The 23,388-nt window shown below is 32.5% G+C and overlaps 4 protein-coding genes across 5 annotated transcripts in view; 2 read left to right on the top strand and 2 right to left on the bottom strand.

Annotated features, from left to right (window-relative positions):
* The first annotated feature begins 1,005 nt into the window (after positions 1-1,005).
* l(2)k14505 (ATP synthase mitochondrial F1 complex assembly factor 2 homolog l(2)k14505) lies at positions 1,006-2,898 on the top strand. The gene is made up of 5 exons (XM_023156290.2): positions 1,006-1,333; positions 1,391-1,587; positions 2,055-2,165; positions 2,237-2,417; positions 2,644-2,898. The coding sequence occupies exons 1-5, from the start codon at positions 1,246-1,248 to the stop codon at positions 2,892-2,894; spliced, it is 828 nt and encodes a 275-aa protein (XP_023012058.2). The 5' UTR covers positions 1,006-1,245; the 3' UTR covers positions 2,895-2,898.
* A 1,164-nt stretch (positions 2,899-4,062) lies between these two features.
* On the bottom strand, positions 4,063-5,892 carry mTTF (mitochondrial transcription termination factor). Its single transcript, XM_023156289.2, has 4 exons — positions 5,270-5,892; positions 4,970-5,066; positions 4,756-4,909; positions 4,063-4,690 (listed from the first exon to the last, which is right to left on the bottom strand). Exons 1-4 carry the CDS (start codon positions 5,780-5,782, stop codon positions 4,321-4,323), a joined length of 1,134 nt encoding a protein of 377 aa, XP_023012057.2. The 5' UTR covers positions 5,783-5,892; the 3' UTR covers positions 4,063-4,320.
* A 1,113-nt stretch (positions 5,893-7,005) lies between these two features.
* Positions 7,006-23,388, top strand: part of Alg9 (alpha-1,2-mannosyltransferase Alg9) — a 32,389-nt gene continuing 16,006 nt past the window's right edge. The window contains exons 1-7 of one of the 2 annotated variants that reach the window (XM_074174809.1): positions 7,006-7,209; positions 7,264-7,415; positions 8,702-8,894; positions 9,984-10,183; positions 12,129-12,406; positions 12,516-12,846; positions 13,051-13,589. In XM_074174809.1, the coding sequence (XP_074030910.1) occupies positions 7,103-7,209; positions 7,264-7,415; positions 8,702-8,894; positions 9,984-10,183; positions 12,129-12,406; positions 12,516-12,846; positions 13,051-13,589 (1,800 nt within the window). In that variant the 5' untranslated portion in view covers positions 7,006-7,102. Of the gene's footprint in view, positions 7,210-7,263; positions 7,416-8,701; positions 8,895-9,983; positions 10,184-12,128; positions 12,407-12,515; positions 12,847-13,050; positions 15,564-23,388 lie in introns of those variants that run through there. The other variant, XM_023156288.2, reaches the window with a different exon arrangement.
* Zmynd8 (Zinc finger MYND-type containing 8) overlaps positions 17,054-23,388 on the bottom strand; it is a 36,754-nt gene continuing 30,419 nt past the window's right edge. Inside the window, 3 exon segments of the mRNA XM_074174807.1 lie at positions 17,054-19,474; positions 22,461-22,523; positions 22,702-22,909. Of these exon segments, the coding sequence (XP_074030908.1) occupies positions 22,494-22,523; positions 22,702-22,909 (238 nt within the window). The 3' untranslated portion in view covers positions 17,054-19,474; positions 22,461-22,493.

The raw sequence follows: 23,388 nt of genomic DNA on the forward strand, positions 1-23,388 counted from the left end.
TAATGGAAAAAACATATTTTAAACATTTTTTTAACATATGAATGTATTGAATAATCTGTCAAAAATGAAAAGGGAAAGTCCCAACCATAATAGATACAGTCAGTTGAATTAGAAAAAAGTTGGTTTTTCAATAGTACCATGGTAATGAAGATTTTAGAATCACCGAACCACATTTCTGGTTAATTTTGGAACATATCTCAAGTATGAACCACATAATTATATCTTGGGTTGCATTTAGTTTGGAGATAGATAGAAATACCATGGTATAATTACTATTACTTCTGCCTATGTAAAATATTTTGATGAAAGCACTCGATCTATGGCACTCTTCATTCGTTCATAGAATAAAGAGATCCAACGTACTTCTGCATTCTATTCATAGAGGCACAAAGATCACACCAATGTTCACAATGGGAAACGATTCTTGTTCCAACTATAAACATAGTAAAAATTGTATTATGTTACAGTGCTATAAACATGTATACATAGTTGGGTTAATCTCATTTCAAGCGTCGAGAGATTTTGACAAAAATTATCAAATCGGTTTGAACACCAGGGTTTCTATGCATCTTTGTTTGAACAAATCACGGGCCTAGAAATATGATTCATAGTTGAATAATGGCATTAATCCAACTTCAGCTTCTCAAATCTAAGAAGAGACTTGAGAAATGTTTCTCTCTCTATAATTCTCACTGTTTTCTAATCAACGCAAATCTAGTGGGCTGGACATAACGGAATTCAGAAAGCTCTTCCTACATTTGATAAGCTGTATACGTCAATATCTATCTGCTTGAGAAGTACGTATGACTCGTGTCATACATACCAGTTGTAAACAATGTTTTGAATTGTGTTCACTCATGTTGAAAGCTATAATTTTTGTAATATTATAAAATGATATTGTTGTACCTCGAATCGTGAAAATCGTTTTAACTATTGTATTATGATGAATTATTTCGTGATATTTGTGATAATTCGAGGAGAAGAGAAAAAAAAAGGATCCAGTTCCCTTATTTTACACACATTGATTTATGTGCCGCCACTGTGAGTGGATCATTTAAAACTTTTTTTATTGCTGAAACCAGTGCACATCTCATGTATTTCTATCTTTGTTTCTTCAAATTCTTTGTTGGCAACACTGGTAAATCTAAATCATATAACCTACAACCTAACCTAATATATTTCAAAGTTATATTTTGAATATCGTTATTTATAAAAAATAAGACTGGTTTTGCTTAGTTTTATATCATGTTTAAATATGTGATGACTAGTTTGAAACCTCTTCACACATCAAGGGTTATCTGTCGCAGTAATGTTGGTGAAATTCGAACTTATGGCAAGTTAAAAAAATTTATCACTGCATTTCTGATTTTTCTTAATTGATGAATTATAGCCACACTTCCAAAGAGATTCTATAAGGAAACAAATATTTTAAGAAGCGAAGGGAAATTTGAAGTGACTCTAGATCAGAGAAAGTTGAAAACTCCAATGGGAAATGTTTTTGCTGTGGAAAGTGAACCACTAGCATTAGCAGTTGCAACAGAATGGAATTCACAGAAAGATAAAATAATCCAAACTAAAATGCATCTGGTGAGCCAATCCATGTATAAAGTTAGATTAAAAATGCTATTTTTTTATACTACTTTAAACAATAGCCTGATTACCTAAAAGGCAGATCTCAGCCATGACCAAGCGAACAAATTTTGGAAAAATATTGAAACATTTTTCAATAACCTAACGGAATAACAAAAATGCAACACCTCATTCAAATTAAATCCCCTCATTCAACCCAAATCTTATCCAAGATATCGTCAATCTTTGCTTGCAAGTCAAAAATCAAATAATACTCTACTATTGCTCTATATTCATATTTTCATTATTACGAAAGAGAAGTTTTGTATTTATCAGTTATATAACGAGTAAAAAATAGTTTATATTTCTGTTGGACTTTTTACACTATCTACACTCACCTTTATAGGGGCATACTTTCAATTATTGGCCTAGGATGTAGATTGAGAATAATTCGGACCTGTCTATAACATGATTTTATTTTCCAGACAACCTTATGCAATACGGTAATTGATAATCCCAATCACTTAAATAAGCATGATATAGTCAATTACATTGTGAATTATCTAGATACTGACACAGTTTTATTCCAAGCCAATGTAAGTATTCCACATTCATATTCATTGTGAACTCTATATGATACTTTCTATTAAAAGCTACCCCTTTCAAGGAAGACGAAGAACTTCTGAAGTTTCAAGTAATGCAGTGGGATCCAATAATAGAATGGTTCAACAACAGATTTGAAGCTAATTTAAAAAAATCCATTCAAATGGACATACCTCCAGCAAGTGATCAAGATAAAAATCTTTTGACTAAACATTTGATGTCATATAATTTTGCCGCTGTAAATGGTAATGATAATTCATTCTCATTAATCCCTTTTTCAACCAGTCAATTTATTTAAAATGTAAACAGAATTCTGCTCCAAGTAGCTGAAATAGGGAAGACACATGTATTTTTATTCTTTCAAATATTTGATATGGGCTTCAGAACTGTCAAATAGTGAAAGAAATTTCTCTGCGATACATGCTTGTTGATCCATCCGTGATAATTTTGAAAAATAATTATAATTTTCAGGATTCATGTATTGTGTGGACACATTAAAGTCAGTTGTGTTAAGTTTGGCTTGCACTGAAAGGTTCATAACACCAGAAAGAGCAGTTTTATTATCACGGTTGGAAGAAGAATATCAAACTGGTCATTGGGGAAGAGTGGAATGGGCTCATGACCTCAGTCAACAGTCTCTTCAAGCGAGGTTATCCGCAGCAGTATTGTTTGTTCATTTCAATTCTCAGTCAAATAAAATTCAGTCAAAAACGACAAATTAAGAAATACGGCATTTAATATTTTATTACATATATATTCCAAAATCATGTGAGAATGAAATGAATATGGCTATATAGTGACTTTTTGCTCACTTAAGAAATTCCAACAGTTGTGAATGGCATCTGATAAACCGAAAGTTTGGCACTGCAATAGTGGCGTCTTTGTAAGAGGAGTTGTCCTGCCCACTTTTTACTAAGGATTATTAAAGACTCCGGAGTTCAAAATTTGAATTTATGGCCCAGTCGAGTACCACTAATAAGATCTGTGCAGATTGAAACAGTGCAGGTTCTGCTATCATGAAGATGGCCATTTGTAGTGAAAGCTGCAGAAAGAGGGGGCACTTTTCAATTTACGGTCGATGTTGAAGCTTGGCTTTTAGCTGTCCTATCCACTCCTTACTCAGGATTGTTTCTATTGAGAATAGCTCAGATTCAAATGTTTCCTTTATAACCTTCATGACTGATGACATATATGGCAGATCGAAATGCTATCTTCTCTTTTGCTAAAATTTTGAGCTGTTGTTGACCATTTGCAGTGATAGCTGCAGAGATATGGAGGGTGATTTTTCGTTTGGAGATTGGTACTGAAACACCACTAGAACCCTCATTTCCATTCAATATCTTTAGTTAAGTTTTGGAAAAATGTATGACAACAAACGCATTTTATTGCTGAATATTAGTTTTTATAAAGTCCCACAAATTTTTTTTATAACTTAGAAGATTAGTTGAAAACAACATCAATAAATCCATTTAAGTTTCCTCATAATCTCCAAATTGGCAACACAAAAATAATTACCTTGTGACAAAAACAGTTGATTTTGAAAAATATTACTAAACTAATAAGTTCAAGCAAGCAGCTATGTTGAAAGACGAGAAATAACAATTTTTTTCAAATTACTCGGGAAAGAGTGGACACATTTTTGTTTATTTTAATGTATTATGTAACAACAGTTATGTTTCTTCTCAATGAATCAATACATTAGAAACTAATCAAAGATAAAACTGGAACCTCTGGCATAAAATGAGTCTAAATTAAGTACTTTTCCCAATCACCTGAAATTAAATACCCTTCTCGATGCACGTTTCACTGACTTGCATCAAAAAGAGTATTGCATTTCTGTTGATTAAGAACACGGCTTGTTTTGGAGATATGGAGACACAAATATAGAAATTATTCGTAAACCATGAAAATTGATTATATTTACAGTATTTTCGTAACATAGTGTGGTCATCACAATCGAGTTCCAACCACCATCTGATCTACGTTTGTTCATAGTATTGGCAAAATTGGTAACCGGTGATACAAAAAAAAGTGTAAAATTAAAATAACTACTATCCGATCTACTTTTAGGCTTTTATCGCTCTTCAACTTCCATGTATTGTCCACCGCCCCAAAGACACTTGTTTGAAAATATTTCTTAGTCAAACATCAATTTTTATTTTTGTTAGCGAGGTACGATTCTATAATTTGCATATACTGTTTTTGGCTTTTAGTTAAGACATATAAAGCATCTGTTTGTATTCCTAGATCTTCCATCTCTTTGAGTCTTTTTTCGATAGTTTCCACACGGTGCAATAAAATTTTAGGTGTTCTGCATATATGAACAGGTTTGAATCCATTATTCAATAAGAAATCTATTATTTCATTCATCTTCTTCAAACTTTTATTCTGCAAGGCTGGCTGTTTTAAAATAACAGATTTTGCTACTGGAACTGAACACTCTAGCCTTTCTGATAAATATTCCACCAACGAGTTTTCTCCCAATATAGTTTTTTTTTCTGATTTTCTCTGGATATATCTGGAAGGAAGACATATATATATATATATAACTAAACAATGTTTATTTTGCATAATATCACTCACGTATCGAAAATGTCGCGTTGAGCTCTCACCATCCACGTTTTCATAGTTTCTACATTATAACTTTTTGCCAAATTAAGCCTTTCTTTTATTGCAGAAGGGCTGTACTTGAGTACCCAAAGATCTTTAATAACATCTTCAACTGTTATACCAAATTCTGAAAGAACAGTTATCAAATTAATGAGGAAAGTTATCATGCTATGTTAGTAAAACAAACCTGATAACAGTGCCAGATTTGTAGTCAAGTGGTTTATATCAATTGAAAGGATAAAAGGTTTTTCAGCCATCAACTCGCATACTTCACTTTTTTCAACCTGAAAATAGTTGATATTTCATTTTTATTGAAAAATATCTATCAAAATTGTTGTTGAGCTACATGCTGTAAACTATATTTTTCATCATTTCACGGTATGAATTATATAGCTGAATAAGTTTATTACGGTTTTGGAGACAATTTTACAATAGACCATATGTAATAAGTTCATAAGAAAGCAAAACAAAATTTAAAATTCTTTACCTGAAATAAGCGAGAAATGATTTTAATTCTTCCTTCAACAACTTCCTTAAAAACAAAGTTACACAGTACATTATAATTCAGCAAAAGTAATGGAGCAGTTATATTTATGCTGAGTGGTAGGGACTTGAGTGTCATTACTTTGAGGGAAATGTTTTCTTCAGCTAATATCCCTGGATATTTCAACAATGTATTTTTTGAAATACCCAGACCTATGCAGGAAGAGTAATTTTCATTTATGCAGTTGGTAGAAGTTTTTGCAAACTTTTTATATTTTCCAAATATTTCATTAGCTTCTGGGGTCTGGAGGTTGAAGAGATCTTTTAATTTTTGAATTTTTGTTTTATCAGTTTCAGACTGTCCCTCATTTTCAACACTGTTAGCTTTCTGATGAGAAACTTTTTGGTATGAGGAATTTTGTAATTTCACTATAGAATACTTCCCAGGAATTTGTCTCCTAGAAATCTTGAGAAGTCCTAAAGACTCCACCATACTGAAGACGTTTCTTAAAATCATTTTTACTTGAAGAACTATACAAGGGAAACTACATCACAATGTGAACAAGTCAAAGATATATCAACCAAAGATAAAAATGTTATTATAAATATACATTCAACATAATAATAATGAAAATGAAATCTCAACACAGAACACATGGAAATTGACAGTTTTGGAAGGTGTTCATGACTTCAGGCGAACACCCCTATTAAGCTGATGAGCTTATTGACAACTGATAAATTAGTGAATTCTACAAAGACTTTCTACAATGGAGAAGGTTCATTGGCGTTTGGTATCATCAGCTGTTGACATAAAACTGGCAGCTATTCCTAAAGTTTTTTATTTCTGAGTACAGTTAGTAGCTCAATAATAATTACGAAAAGTAAGATATATCGAATTTTTTCAGAAACACAACTGCTTTAAAAATTGATGTGACACCGACAGCTGAATTTACCTCATGCAAATCGAGAACGCCTATATTTTTTGATCTATGAGTGTCTCGTAACACTTGGAACCTATGTTTGGGATGGGGAAAAATGATATAAGCTCACAATTTGTGAAGTAATTTGAAAATCCTGCTTCAAATTCAGAATTGAGACATTTTCGTTATTATAACACAATCTAACTGGCCCTCATTTATATTATTCCGTGTTTGAAGTCGAATTTTCTGTGTTGAATGTTGGAAAAACGAATCTGAGTTGAAAACCACAGGACCCCTTCTCTTAAGCCTTATGCTGGGACCAGAGCCCCAGCATAAGGCTTAAGGCTGAAAAAACTTTGTCATCAACATCTCAGCGAAATCACATTGTCATATAAACATTGACACGGAGAGTTCCTTTCGATATTTGGTGAAAATCCATAATGTATTCAACTGTTGACACTTCATTGTGATATCACCACTAAACAGTTTATCAAACCGCAACACGTATTATACAATAGCTTTCTCAGACGTAATTCCAGAAAGATATAACTTTTCAGGAATCCATCGAAATTATTCACCTCACGCCATATATTTCACATAATTTACCCTAACAACTACTTGGCTTTTGACTAACGGTCTAGTACTTTTTTCAAATAACGCATCATTTCTGGCAACAATACTTTCAAAATAGTTATTTTGTGAGGAATTTTGATGAAATAAACTTAACGTTTCTTGTAAATTTTGATACAAAATATTATTTTAAATTTCTTTTTTATTTCCTTGAGTTTTGCCGCGCCACCTTGCTTATTGAAGTGTTGAAGGAACATATTTTTTTAAATTCAGGAATTTTGATACAAGGTTATGGTTGATAGAATGGAAATGTTATGATAATAAGTTTTTTGAAAATAATTTAGAGAATGACGAAAAGCCAGCTGTCTTTCAGACTCCGACAAAATGCTCCTAAGTCAACGCGTAAAGAATCCCGAGAAAAGGGGCACAAGAAAACAGTTAAAGCTCAAGTCAGGTATTTATGTAAAATTTTAAGGTTATATTTTGTATGAATTTTTTAATATTTTAGCAAAACAGATACAAATAACACTGGACTAATTTTCCCATCTGGTGATACAGCTTTCAAGTTTCTCTTGGTGGCTAGATTTTTTGCTGCAATATGGTCACACATATCTGACTGCGACGAGACTTTCAATTACTGGGAACCCATGCACTATTTAAGTAAATACTAAAATCAGAAAGTTGAATTTTTATTGCATTTATAATGTCAGTTCAAAGAACTTGATCAAACCGTCAATCAAATTTTTGTTCAAGTTGCCGTTTTGTTCTGCTAATCATGGATAACTAATGTAAAATCGTATATTTCAGGAAGTCACTTCTGGTAATGAAAAACTCATGAAATGACACCTTTTTACCAATGACATGCGGTAAACCTTCATTCACTTATTAGGAATTTAGTGTGTTTGTTTTCTATGTAGTGGTTATCCAAATCTAAATCATCTGGTATTTAGTAATTAGTTTTGTTTTGTTTAGGTTGAAACACAAGGGGTTCGCGCTGCAACAGGCTCGAATTATTAATTAAAATGAATATTTATTCAAATAATTCAAGCCCCTGAGGTACTTCATGTTTTATGTAACTGAGATCAGACTGCCCACTTCATGTTTTCACCACCTGTCGACGTCCTGTCAAATATGAACCAAACCAGGTCAAATTCATCCCAATAACTACCTGTTATTGATCCTGTGCTAAAGTAACTGTTTTCAATACCTCTAATTCGTTATGTATTTCCTCTATGTTAGTGATTATCTCTAATATTTATCTTTTTTTTTTTAGAATTATTACGTATAAGACCAAACAAAGGGCTGTTAGAAATAGGACCTTCGTCGCTATTCATAGAACTCAAATGTCCAGTTTATTGCATGTGTTGATACTACTGAAAGGGAATTATTTTAGTATCATTTATATGAATGTTATGGCCACTCCGCAAAATTGTGAATCAAATGATCATTGGGTTGAGAATAGTGTGCATTTATCTGGTAATATTTCTGTCAATTTGAGGCAAGCTGTTTTGCAAACATGAAATTAATTGTGGGAGGCACTTTCTAACTAATAAGTAGCATTCCTTATTTCCACAATAGCCATATGAATTCTACATTGTCATATTCATTTCTAGTTTAATTTTGTAACGCTTCCAACCGAAATAACGAAAAAGCTATTTGTGAAAGTCCGCAGTATTTGTATTGAAAAGAAAATGTTATTTGGAGTTTTCATTACCAAAAGTGACTTTCTGGAGTAGTTTTGACTCTAGATTGGTGATTAGCAGACAAAAAAACATAGTGGTGATTAGCAGACAAAAAAACATAGGTCTAATCAAAATCTTTTGAAAAAACTAGCGTGAGACGTTAAAACGAATACTGACAATATTAGTACGCAATAGCTCTATCATTTAAAATATGCTTTTGTTATGTTTAATCATTGCACTACACTATCTTTTTTTCTGTTTTAGTATTTGGGAAAGGATTGCAAACATGGGAATACAGCCCCGAGTTTGGACTGAGATCATATTTTTATTTGATGCTCCATGCTGCACCTGCATGGTTTTACCAAAAGCTGTTACAGCCTAATCCACTACTGATGTTTTATTTCATCAGGTGCCTTCTTGGTTTGATTTGCGCCTCTGCTGAGGTTTATTTCTACAAGTAAGAATTTCATATAGTGAATAAAAATAAGAATGAAAACAATGAAATTTGGAATTCTGAAAAACCATTTGTCATCATTTGACATTGAAGGAAGATGAATATATTTTCAATCCTCTCTTCGAGCTTATCAAAACTGTGAGGATAAATGTAGTAAATTGTATTGAAAAATTAACACATTTTTTTTGAGATTCATGAATTTTTTTCATCTTTATTTCTGAAGAATAATCGCAAAATGATACAAAAACAGAAATTGTAGTAATATATACTATTTTCATCTGTCTGTTAGCAAACTACATGTACAGAATAAATATAAAAAAATATAAGATATGTTTTCAGCCAAAATAAATCTTTTTGCCGTTCTTCTCTATCAAAATACAAATTGAGAAGAACATTCAGAGGAAGGAGAAAAATTGAAAATATCAATAAAAGGAAAGGTCTTTACACAACAAACTGTGGGAATCTTCCAAAGAAAGGGAAAAAGCAATTGAGAACAGGATAAACTCTTTATAAAAAATAATATTTACATTTAATATTACATTTAATATAAATTACATTACATTAATATAAATTACATTTATATTTTGTATTTCACTAAATGTTTTGTAAAATTGTAATGTGGACATCCGACATGAGCTTTCAAAGTGCTTTGTAGTTCCCCACACTTTGTTAAATATGTTTTTGTAAATTGGCTTTGCCCTTGAATAAATAAATGAATATATTGGTTGTGGAATTGGCCGCGGTGGTAGTGCGCCCGACTCACCATCGGAAAGCCGACCAGATATTTTTCTTGAGAGAATTTATCTGGTTGAACCTGGAATGATTCTGCAACCGTGTTATGAATCACACGTTAAAAGGTAAGACCTCGTTAGTCCTTAGCTCGCACAAGTTTCTCAACTTCTGAGAGTTGTCATTCGTATGGGGGCGACAGCTGATTAACGGAAAAATCAGATTTTGAACAGACAGATATGTAGATCATGCAAACAAGAAACTTTCAGACACAAACTGGAAGAAAAAACCTCTCAAAATCACTACTTAAATATAATCATTGTAGTTTGATGGTAATAATCTTCAAACTACTATATTTTTCAGAGCTGTTTGCCGAGAATTTGGAGTACATATCGGAAGGATTTGTTTAGCTTTTCAGTTGTTTTCGGCAGGAATGTTCATTTCAAGTACAGCTTATTTGCCTTCTAGTTTTGCTATGTATGCAGCTGCAGCTGCATGTGCGGCATGGTGGCAACAGCAATTTGAACTATCAATATTTTTCACCGCGCTTGGTTCACTTTTGGGTAAGTTGTGATTTAAGTAAGAGTTCTGCTTATTGTAAAAGCCTTGCCTTGGCTACCTTGATCATTACTAATATTTCAAAGTCATTTGATATTGTGGACACTGAAGTAACCGAATTTGGAAATATTAGCACTGAGGTGAAAACTTCATGAAAAATCAATGGTTTTTACAAGTGGTGAAAATGATTCCTTATATTGTGTGTTATTTGAAGGTCATTAGATGCAACTTTTGAATTTAGTGAATTCATAGTTTTGATGTTGAACTGTTTCCTTTCCTGTGTAGAAATTGATTTGAAGCTGCTCTGAGGTCTAGTAGCAACTGTATTCACTATGCTGTTTTTTTTGTACACTAACTGTAGAAGGACCCTTATGACTCGGAAATAGTGGTTTTCAACTATCTAATACAGGATGATTCCTTTGAATCACTCTTATTTTACCTCCAGAGAATTTTATTCCTAGAAGTGTTATTGTGTATTTTTTCTGTTTAACTCTTCCAGCTGAAAATAATTGTTGAGGACGAAAAAAAAATCTTGAAAGTAACTTCACGCAGTTTAAGCTGCCCCAGTAATAACTTCTCAGGCGATGATGTGTACAGAGTACAATCATTGTATGCCACTGTCAACATTTGGAATATTTTTACTCTCTTGGTTTTATTTTTCAAACAAAATTTATGCAGATTTATGCACTTCTAACTTTTATGCCTCTCACCAACAAACTAAACATGCTAAACAGCTGAAATTGTGAACATATGCCGGGACAAGTGTACCAACACAAAAAAAACAAAAAAACCAACAGAAAAAACTAAAAAAATCGCTAATCGATTGTACGTAGCCCCCAAAATGTCTGCGAAATATTAATTTTAATAAAATCTGCCAATGTACAATGGGCTTGTTTCATGATTTTTGGTTTACAGTTCATTTGGTAGTAATATCAAATTGAAAAATATGTTCTTTGTTTCAACTCTCTAAATAGCGTTGTTTTCCCGTAATTAATTATTAAAAATCGAATTTTCTAGGCCCGTGACGTCACGGTTCTTGTTCGATTGACCATTAGGAACAATACAAATGATGAACGTTGCCAAATTGTAAAATTCACGGAGCATATAAACAGTTTCTTATTCATTCGTGATTCAAAGTAAAATCACAGTAACTTCCGACAACTGAATCTAAGAAGAAAGTATAAGGAATGCATTGGAAGGGAGAATTAATTATACATGGGATCCAAATAACACAAAACGCAATAAAAACGTTATTTTTGAAATATCTCCGGCAGTAGACATTTTCATGTCGATATCACAGAAATTTTAATACTGGAAGTGTATATGAACCCGTTAACGTTTAAATTCATGAAAAAATTCTCCATATGAAATAAAATGTACTCGAAAACCATGGTTTTAAATAGTATTTACCAAGCTATATTTTTAAATGGTTCTCGAAGGCTCATGAACCCTAATAAAATTCATCAGTTATACATTCATGTCGCCCACCAAAAATAAGAAATTCAACGTTATATATTAGCGATATTCCTATATTTGTTAAAATAATTGTCACTTGGCAACACCGCTGTAGACACGATCCATTTTATTGGTCAACAGACACGCGGCCAATTTAAACTCTTGCTTCTCGTTTTTTTTTTCTGCAAATATAAAAAGGTATTGGGACCGATTAGGCTCGATAAGAATAATATACCTCTAACTCGATCAGTCTATAAGCAAACCAGTATCATTTTCGATAGCATGTCAAATCTAGGAAGAAACTTCAGAATGAATTCTCTCTCTGTCTCTCTCGCTCTCATAGTCTTCTAACAAACACACACCTAGTGGTCAGGACCATAACGGAATTCAGAAAGCTCTTCCTATCCTATTTGACAAGCTGTATATCCTCTTAATTACTGTTGTAATTACTAGAATCTAATCAACTAAAATTTATTTTCATATCTTAATTTTTAGGTTGGCCTTTCGCAGCTCTACTGGGAATACCAATTGCTTTTGATATACTAGTTAGAAAAAAATTGATAATTGATTTTGCTGCTTGGTCTGCATTATGTGCTCTTGTCATTCTAATACCGATGGTAATAATTGATTCCATGATATTTGGACGTTTTATCATTGCCCCTCTTAATATTGTGAAGTACAATGTTTTCGGAGGTGCTGGTCCCAGTTTATATGGAACAGAACCATTCTCATTTTACTTGTTGAATGGATTTGTGAACTTCAATTTCATTTGGGTGAGTAGCTGAAAGACTATTTTTTTTAAATGGTTGGTGTAACGATGTGACCAGTATTTTTCAACACCCCCTTGGATATTCAAGAACTGATGTCCTCTTCATCTTTCAGGTTTTTGCCCTTTTGAGTCCCATAGCAATAACGATGAATCATTTCTTTGTACCTGCCAAAAATAAGTGCACCGTTTATCTGCCTTACTGGCTATCGCTGAGTCCTATGTACCTGTGGTTGTTAGTGTTTATGTTTCAAGAGCATAAAGAAGAAAGATTTCTATTTCCCATTTATCCACTGATTTGTCTCAGTGGGGCTATAACTGTAGATATAATACAGAAGCTTTGCTTTAGAATTTGGAATATGGTGAAAAAAATTCCGGTGGGTACCCATTACTTGGATAAGACAATGTTTATAGTGGTACTGACTATTGCGATAACGTCTGTGCTGGGTAAGTCATTTCCATTCCGTCTTTGAAACTAGCAATTTGGGAATAAATTCGAAATTAAGTGGATCAACTTCTTAATTTGTTAAATAGTCATATATTGGCCAAACGGGGATACCTTTTTCCCAAAGAATTAAAAAACATAGAAGTAGTTTCTTGGATGGAAAAATCAATTCCATATTTATAAACCATATTTATCGCTATTTCTAGGGGTTTCGAGAGTGTTCTCCCTTCATCAGAATTATCATGCACCTCTAGACTTGATGATGGAACTGAACAGATACCCATCGGAAACGAAAATACCAGAGAGGGCTCAAGTTAACGTCTGTTTTGGAAAAGACTGGCACAGATATCCAGGCTCTTTTTTTTTACCAAACACTAATTGGAATATAAGATTCATTAAATCTGAATTCGATGGTATGTTACCAGCCCCCTATTCGGAGGGACCCAATGCCACAACGATCATTCACGAATATTTCAACGATAAAAATGAGGAAGTTCCTAGCCTCTATTTTGATCTCAGTAAATGTCACTTTCTGTTAGACCTGGATTTGGGAAGAGAAACAAAATTAGAACCAATATATGCAAAACAGAAAGATAGGTGGAAGACTATTAAAAGTTTTGAGTTTTTGAATTCGGAAGCATCGAATCGGTATTTTAGATCGTTTTTCATACCATATTTTACTAATAAGTACGTTGTGTATGGGAATTTTAGTTTATTGAAGTCAACCAAAGTCAAAATTAAGTAGGTGAGTTGTGTCCGAGCTTACAATGGTTGAGATATGACCAATTTTCTAAAATTTTTATAGCTGCCGTCTCTATTACATTCCCTGTAACAGTGAGAATTGATGCATTGACTGATATTTCAGGTATCAACGATTTATTTCAAATGTAAATAACTTTCCAGGGAGTTTCTAGTCATAATTATTTTTTGTTGACTTATTTAATATCCGACTATGATATATAAAAGATTAATGATGTAAATTGACATACTACTCAAGATGTTTTCAAGGTTTGTCTCACATGAAATATTGGTATTCTTGTGCTTTGTTCCTGTCGACAAATAATATATCTGCTCAGAGAAATCATTATTATCTAACCTTACCTAACTTTCCAAATGGCTCTTTATCTTTCAAAATTATTTACCATTGCATTTGGATTAGAGAAACAATAACAAAAAATGGAAGTACTCAAGAATCTGCCAAGGTGAAGAAATCTGATTTTAGCAATATCTTGTCATCCTTAGACCAAACTTCCCGGCAAATAGAATATTTCAATGAGTTGAAAGTCGAATCAGAAGTACAGGAAAGGCCAATATAAAAATAAAACACATGACATTGAAACGGACAAAACTTTTGAAACAACTCAATAATTAATAAACAAATTTTGAAGCCTCAGACATGTATGCATGTCCAAAAAATACCAATATTTTATTTGGCATAGTTCTGTAGATAACTTGAACTTTTTCTACTGTCCAACCTTGGATATTATCGGGTTAATAGCAGATTAATCTGATCCATTCTATACACTTACCTGATTAACTTTTATTTATTCTTTACATTAGTTTACTAAAACACTGATCTGTTATTTGGTGAAAATTAATAACACTATCCACGGTCGGTTCGACGTGGGTGCTTTTCTCAATCAATCAAATCGACCGCCGTGTTGGTCGGTGGTTCAAGCCCCAGGCTGAACGATCAATTTTCACTTGCTATCGTCCAACCCGTGTTAGGAAACACACTTTAAAAGGTAAGACCTCGTTAATCCTTAGCTCGCACAAGTTTCGACTTCTGAGGGTTGTCGTTCGTAGGGGTGCGACAGCTGGTTAACGGAAAAACAGATTTTTAACAGATTCATTCCGAAACAATGCATTATCATGGATTCACATTAGTGATGATAAACATACTATAGTGAGCTAGCTCACTGCTTTTAATGAACAATATCTTGTTTTGAATATAACCGAGCCCGTCACCAAAGTTTTTTGATGGAAAGGAACAAGAATATTAAGAGTCTAGACAAAGTCAATTCAAACAGCTAAATGAGAGACTTATGTACCTCCCACATAAAAATAATATTGAAACCTCGTAATTATACCACGCCGCCCATGCCATGCAAAGAAACTGCCGACGTTCGGTAACTATTTAGTTTTTTTGTCATTCGAATTGACTTCGTATATACTATAGCTTCAAGTGAATCAATAATATACAGTTTTTGATAAAACAGGTTTCGAATAACTATCGACATAGATGACAAATGATATATCATCATATTGAATTAGTAGTCTGATCCAAAAAAGTAACGTAATGAAGTTTGAAAATATATTAGGTAAGAAGGTTGAAATTGTAGAGTTTTCTAATTTTCAACTCAGTTTAGCACATAAAAAATTGATAACAGTGTGACAATCGAGGTAAAAAACTGTTTTTCAATCAAGTCGAAATCCTTTGACAAACAAAAATGAAGGTTTATTTATTTTTAATGGGTCCGGTGTTGGTATGATAACTGAAGTCATTGAAATTAGAAAATGTCATTTTTTATTTTATATATGAATTGTTAATATACTTTGATTTAGATGAATTTATTATTATACCTACTTTAATTTTATGAAGCAACCAGCCAAAGTTAAACCTGACATTTTCACGATATACTTTTAATGTTAGATATCCATCACTTGAAAATATTTCTTTGATATTGTATATTTTCGTTTATAATAAATATTGTCAATACAGGAGAATTGTTATTTATATATATACATATTCATTTAAAATAATAATCAATTTTTACATAAAGAATGCAATTATTGAATAAGTTGCATACAGGTCAGTATGCAACGATTGATTTTGAATGTTATAAATATGGGCTGCAGAAACCAGAAAAACTGTACTGAGAGAGCAAAATAACAAAATTGTAGTGGTCAAATGTCCAGCTCAAATCACAGATAAAGTTACCCAATGAAAATGTTATGTCAACAATATAGATTGAATGATATCAATTCCAAAAGTGCTTTATGAGAGTCACCTATTCTTCTGGCTGAACTATGCAAGTATCTAAATTGTAATCTAGATGTTCAGTTCTTTCAGAAATTTCAAATTATTTTATATAATAATATCATACAATGGAAGTCCGAACTAATGAAATTCATCATGAAACACTGTCAATCAACTTCAAACAAATTGTAATCTAGATCTAGATATTTTCAAAGTGTATTATTGATCAGAAAAAAAGTTTCAAAATCCAATAATTAAATCATAAAGTCACCTATGAATTCACTCTAAAATATTCAATAAAAAAGAGAATGGCTCTTATACCATGGTTTCCACTTCTTGTGTTGTTTTATATTGAAAAGAATGTTTTAACACAAACCTGTTCCAACCAATAAAAGATAGAACTGGAACGTCCGGTGTAGAATAAATTCAAACCAAGCACTTTTCTCAAACACCAGAACTGCAACACTTTTTTCGAAGCGCGATTCACCAACCAAGTTGACGCCCTCAGGAGATGACGTTCTCTTCATCTGAAGTTGAAATGAAGAAATATGAGGTTGATATTGCTTTTATTAACGAGTTTTGGCCGAGGGACTTTGAATCACCAGAAATTAAATTAAGATTATGATATTTGTATCTTTTGTGGGTTTAGCATAAACAATGGAGGCACTTTGATTTTATATTGATCATTAAATCATGAAAATCACTGAATTACTGCTCGAAAAATATTTCTATTTCTCAACATTTTTAATTGCTTGTTTATATTGAAGAATGTAAACTTTTACGGCCGGAGCTATTTTCGGTTTTTTTTGCTGTGGTCTGTAGGTTTTCATGGCTGACATTTCGTCTACTATTGCGGTATTTGAATCTGGTTTTATATTATCAGCGGGCGTAGCTTGGTTTCTCTTAATTGGATTGCCTGACTTTGTGTACCATTAAGGACAGGTAGCCAGATTTCATTAATGTTAATTGCTTCTTCTTTCTACTGAAATTATCCACCAAGTGATTGGCTTTCAGACAACGTTCATTTCTTTTTAGTTGATTACCATATATAGTGACGTCCAAAAATTTGTCCCGAGATAAGATACATTGTAGCATCGACAGTGATGTCGTGATTGTTTGCTACAATAACATTGCATTGAAACACTTGAATATTGTGTATGATCCTAATTTCGAAAGATATGGTTGAGCTACAAGAAAATATTTTGGGCATGTTCTGGACTATGATGAACTCCAATACAAATAATTTATTGAAAAATCACTTGAAATATAAACAGTTTCAATAGACTTACAAGACGAATTCTTTATAGTTGACATGATGAAACGAATATCCAACAAAAGCAGCATAATAAATTTATACAATCCAAATATCTAAAAAAGTCAGTCAACCATCAGAAATAATACTAAAGTAAGATATTTACAAGGGAAAAAGTCCTCAAAATATATAAAGCATCAGAACGATTTGGGTAATTTGTAAAAAATATACAAACCAAATATGGTTAAGGATACAATTTGGCAATATCACTGTCTTCAACGGCTTTTTTGCACGACATTCCAAATATTTACATGACAATATACAAACAATATATACATATGAAAATTTTCATTTAGATACATTATCAACATGATCTGATGGAATTTCTCATGAAACTAGCGCAAATCAGTCACAAATGAAATCTAAAAAACAGTTGAAAATTGTGTTTCAGGCAAGAAAATGTTATTAGGTGTCACCAACTCGATGATAATATAAAAAGAATAGTGATTTCATAATACATATTTGACTTCAGAAAAAGTGAAACAGATCATATTAGATTTTTCCGTGTTGACTACTATGTATTTGTCATTAGTGTTAGTTGACTTGTTAATTGAAGAATGTATACTTTCATGACTTGATGTTTATGACATTACTTCAACTGACTATTGAGAAAACATAATAGAGAAAATGAAATCAATGAAAACAGCAAATAAAACTCAATAATGGACAAATACAAACTTTAATACCTTTGACAACTGGCACTATTGAGAAATACACAAAGTAGTCAGCATAGTGCTTCAAATGAAGTCTGTCTGATTAGTCCATTGAAAATTCTGATTTATTACTTGGCATATATATTATTCATCAGCTGGCAAAGGTTTATCCAGAAGAGGAACCTCTACCAACAGTTTTTATAATGTAAATTGAAAATTTCTGCTCAAACTCAGAATTTAGACTGGTTCTAACCTTTTAACTCAACCTTATTCACAGTTCACATTATTTCGAGTTTAATGTCTGAATTTCCAATATACAAACCGGAAAAAATCCGAGTTTAAATTCTGGAATATAAAAAAATAGCACATAACACAAAAGCTAAGTTGCAACTGTCAAGAAAAACTCCATTCAGTAGCTATTAACTATTCGAAGGGACCATTGCCACAAGGTGGCGTCAATGTCAACTGAAAACTTAAGGAAAACAAAAAATTCAGTTGAATATTTGTTAATTCATAGTTGAATTTCCCATTCTTTTACTATTTCCGGAGTTTCTGGAAAACCGTTCATTCATCAGGATATATTTATTGCAATGGGTCAGTGAACAATATTTTTGAAACTTACTATTCATTATGAAGAGCAGACTTATAACGATTTCCTTTAGTTTGCTGTTAAAATTATAAAATCCAGATGACATACACTAGTAACTTTCGGATTGCAAATAAAACGTACCTGAACCCTAAATAATCAGGTTTTAATTGGTGGGAATTTGAAATATAAAAATTCCTTAATTTTAGTAGAAATTCCAATGAAACTGGAAAATTAATGTCTTGTCCAAAATACATGAAAAATATGTAATTCCGATGTCAAATTTTCGAATTAGTCTCTAAGTGAACTCCATGATGGTAATTCATCTAATGCATGATCAGACGGAAAATGTCTTTGAAAAAAGTTCGAACTTGCTAGGAGAAAAAAAACCTAATTTTCTAACTGGCCAACAGATCATGTTGAATCAATATTTACTATCAATCCAATAAAAAATAACAGTATTCCTATCAGAGTTATAAAACTTAAAGTATGATCTACGAAATTTCAAGACTGACATAACAGGGAAACACTGGAATAAGATACCATCTTTAAACTTACGTCTATAGTATCATAATTTTTTCAAACTTTCAGTGAATGTTCGTTTTTAAAATAACAGTATAGTGATATTGTCAAAACCCAATTCAATCTTGAATGATAAAATCCCTCGGCAGATTCACTTCCCAGCTATGAGCACTTCATCACGATATCGGGTCTATCATGTCTACATTTTCTTGAGAACAAAAGTCACAGTTGACAACTACTCAGAACTAAAAGCTCATTTTCAAATAGAGTTTTCTGTTGCAAAAACTCGCAGCAGGTAACTGTCCTAGTTCTCGTCCACATCATTACTCATCGGTGAATAGGCTAATCTACTGGGAGGTGTTCGCAATGCAGAGGAAGTTGAAGGAGTAGGCCTGGTAGAACTACCCATACCCCCTGGAGGTAACGTGTAACTGGTAGAAGGAGTAGCATTCGTGTTTGTAGGCTTCAACTTCGAGTTGAGAACTGCCGAATTAGGGGAAAGATATTTTCCAGGTACCATTTCAAAACTTGGTACTGTTTCGATGACCGTTATGTGGTTGGCTGGTGAAGATAAATTCTGAGAAGAAAATAAGTTTATGTAATAAGAAGTAAGTTGATGAAATATTGTTATGATTTTCTATGAAACTATAACAAAATTTTTGAAGTAAATATACAAGGTGTAACTAAATAAGTGTAAAACATTTGAATAGGTGATTCCTCATCGAAAAAAGATAGGATCTTTCATATAAATTTTAATTGGAGCATCCCTTGTTAAGATACAGCCCCATGAAGGGGGTACATAAAATTTGTATAACAATTTTTTTCACAAGCACTAGAAAAGTTAAAATATTGAATTGACCTGACGTTTTGTACTACCAAAAAGACACTTAGCCAGAAATTTAATTGGTTTACCCCATGGTTGTAAGGGGTGGAAAACGCAACCCCTAAAATTTATTTCCAATGTAACTTTTTGTCTTATTATTTGTTTACCATTTAAAAATGTATTTCCAATGGCCTGTTTCATTCTAAACAAAAAATGTCTCTTGGGTTTTTTGCCCAAAATAAACCAGTTCGCAGCAAAAAAATATTTTACGAACAACTACAGAGATACATCATCATAAATGCGAACTGGATTTATTGTTATTTTATAGTTAGTACCTGCATTAAACGATTAAAGGGTAATAAACAGAACTAATTTATTAATAACAAAACACACAACATGTAGAAATCATAGTAAATGTTCAATATGTCTACCTTCAGACATTACGCATGCGTCTAGACGTCGGTGCATTGAGCCACGTATTCGCTCAAATATTCCTGGAGTCTCTCTGATTACCCTGCACGCATCGATGATGCAGTTTCTCAAGTCCTCTACATCGCGAACAGGAGTACGATAAACCAAATGATTTAAATGGCCCCAAATACAGAAATCGAGAGGATTGAGATCCGGGGATCGAGCGGGCCAGTTCTGTGGTCCTCATCGACCTATCCACTGATTTGCATATGTTTCAGTTAAATGCTGACGTGCTACTTGACTAAAATGGGCGGGGAGCCCCATCATGCATAAAAAACATATCCCTTTTGACGCCCAAAGGAACTTCCTCCAGCAGTACTGGATGCACTTCTCTTAAAAGTCGAACGTATGCCTCACCATTTAATCGAGGAGGTAGAAAATGAGGCCCAATTAAATCATCCCCAATAACTCCGAGCCACACGTTAAGAGAAAACTGTTCTTGATGGTTAGTTAATTTCATAAGTGATATACTAGAGAAGGAAATAAGTGAGTGGAATTGATTGGAAATAAGTTTGAAAGAACAGAGTGAGTAGAACGACTATAATAAAATAAACATTGTACTGAGAAGTGGGTGACCTCTGAGAAGTCGATTCGGGAAACCTTCTTATCGCGGTACATAAAGACAATACAGAGTCGGATTTAGGAAACATCAAAATGAGTAGCGACGAAGAATCGATGATAGATGGAGGGAAAAGGAAAAAAGATACTGGAAAGTTACCAGATATATTCTCTAAAAGCAGAAAAATTAACAGAACACCTGAAAGAAAGAAAAAAGAAGAAGACGACAAATTAAAAACTATAATCACAATGATTCAAGAAATGAAAACGGATATGAAAAAGGAACTCAAACAAATAAGGGAAGAACAAGAAGAATATAGAAATGAAATGATAAAAATCAAAACGGACAATGACATACTGAAAAATGAAAATAAAAAATTGAAAGAAGTAATTAAAACAATCAATAGCAAACTTGACAAAATAGATAGAGAAACGAGAAGAAATAATGTGGATATACAAGGACTAACAATCACAACAAATGATGAAGAAAAGTTGAAAGAAGGAATGACTGCATTCATTAAAAATAGTATGGACATCGATTTAAAAATAAGAAATGCCAGAAAAATAGGTGATGAAATATGTCTACTACAATTGTAAAACTAAAACGAAAAACAAAAATTGATGAAAAATAAAAACAAACTCAGCAGGATCAATGAATACAAAGTATATGTAAATGATATGTCAAAAGAACAAAGAGAAATAGAAAAAAAGATACGAAATCAAGCTAAAGAAGAAAGAAAAGAAGGAAAACATGTGATATAGATATAGAAAACTAGAGATAGATGGAGAAAAATGGTACTGGAACCTAGAAAGAAACGAACTAGAAAAAGAAAAGAAAACAATAATCAATACAAAAAACCGATAATGAACACAGGAAACATAGATCGAACAAAGAAGAAAACGGCAAGAAATTTGGATTACGATATTAGGAAAAATGAAATAACGAGAAGTGGTAATAAAAATAATAAAAAAAATGCATGGTTACTAGGAACGTGGAACACTAGAAGCTTGAATGGAAAAGAAATTGAAATAGTAAAAGAATTTGAAAGGAACAAATTGAAAATACTAGCAATAACCGAAACGAAAAAAAAGGGACAGGACAAATACTATTACAGAATGGACACATATTAGTATATAGCGGAGTAGAAATAAAACAAAGAGCATCAGCTGGAGTTGGATTAATAATACATAAAGACTTAACCGAGAAAATTAGAAAATGGGAAGCTATAAATGACAGAATAATAACAATAGAAATAGAAAAACAAAATAAAGAAGTGAGTACAATAATAGCAATATACGGACCAGATGAAAATGAAAGAATAGAAGAAAAAGAAAAATTTTGGGAAAAATTGACAGAAATAACCGAAAATGCAAGAGGAACAATAATAGTTAAGGGAGATTTTAATAGCAGAGTGGGAAAACAGGACCATATATACAAAACAATGTTAGGAAAATATGGAGAACAAACCAGAAATGACAATGGAAAGAGAATGCTTCAATACTATAGTTTAATTCGTTCTAAACTTGATTATGCTCTTGAAATCTATGGATTTCTAAAAAAAATTGACAGACTTGATGTCAGAGATACAGGTCTATAACTTTGTTCAATATTTTTTCATTCTGACTGATATATTGGTTTGATTATACTTGTTGGGTGAATTATTTAATTGTGAAACATTCAACTGAAAAATATAACTCAAAGTACACATACCTTGTAAGTTTTTAGCGGTGCACTTGCTCTTGGTTAAACCTTGGTTGGTTTAGGAACGATCCTCTGCAATGACAACAAAAATAAAGAATGAACTACAAATACTAAAAGAAATATTTATTAGTGATCTTATACATATTTGTGCAGAACAACACAACCTCAACAACATTAGAAGAACGATTGAAACAAAACAAGAGACTTATCAATACTCCACAGGCCCACACCTTATAAGTAAAAAACTCACCGCGACTCCTGGTTTCGGAGGTCCCGCCGGCCTCAAGACGATCTGCGGGGAAGGTCGATTCGGTAGCGTGGTAGAGTTATTTGTTTTTTCAATACTCTGTGTACACTTGCCCATGTGCTGCGGCCAGTGCTTCTGTTGGCAGGGGTAATCACAGTAACTAGTGTTCCAACAGCAGTAAAATTGGGCTTCTTTCGAACAATTTGCACACCTGTAAGTTGAATACGGCCTTCACTCATTTATAATTCAATTTTTTCGATTGGTATATGTCATTGTTACACCATTTTTGAATTTATTTAATGAATTAGGATTCCCTAATATACAGGTTAGCTAACTTATAATATAATCAACAATTTTCATAAATAATACAACTTTATATACATACATAATTTGAACTTAACAAAAAGGAATTGTTCAATTTCCATCATGAATATATTTTAACAGTTTGCTCTTCAAAATCTTTAATGATAGAGTAGATTTAATTGAATCAGGTAAATCATTGAATTGGACAAAACCTTTAAAAAATAAACTGCTCATACAATTTCTTGTATTTGTTCTATTTATATGAATGTGACTGTTGTGCCTGGTAGAATGGTGATGAATGTCCTTAATGAAAGTTATTAATGATAGCAAGTATAGTGGGGTCATTTTATTTAATATTTTATAAATGAAAACCATGGAACAATAGAA

Source organism: Leptinotarsa decemlineata, unplaced genomic scaffold, assembly GCF_025532065.1.
Source record: "Leptinotarsa decemlineata unplaced genomic scaffold, Ldec_3_MD MMD2_tig00000882_RagTag_RagTag, whole genome shotgun sequence".
Lineage (NCBI taxonomy): Eukaryota > Metazoa > Arthropoda > Insecta > Coleoptera > Chrysomelidae > Leptinotarsa > Leptinotarsa decemlineata.

What these genes read in the sequence shown, in the direction of transcription:
- mTTF (XM_023156289.2), bottom strand. Translation starts at nt 5,782, where the DNA reads ATGATTTTAAGAAACGTCTTCAGTATGGTGGAGTCTTTAGGACTTCTC. An exon ending in TCATTTCTCGCTTATTTCAG is followed by an intron (nt 5,067 to 5,269) that starts GTAAAGAATTTT and finishes AACTATTTTCAG; the next exon opens with GTTGAAAAAAGTGAAGTATG. An exon ending in CAACGCGACATTTTCGATAC is followed by an intron (nt 4,691 to 4,755) that starts GTGAGTGATATT and finishes TCTTCCTTCCAG; the next exon opens with ATATATCCAGAGAAAATCAG.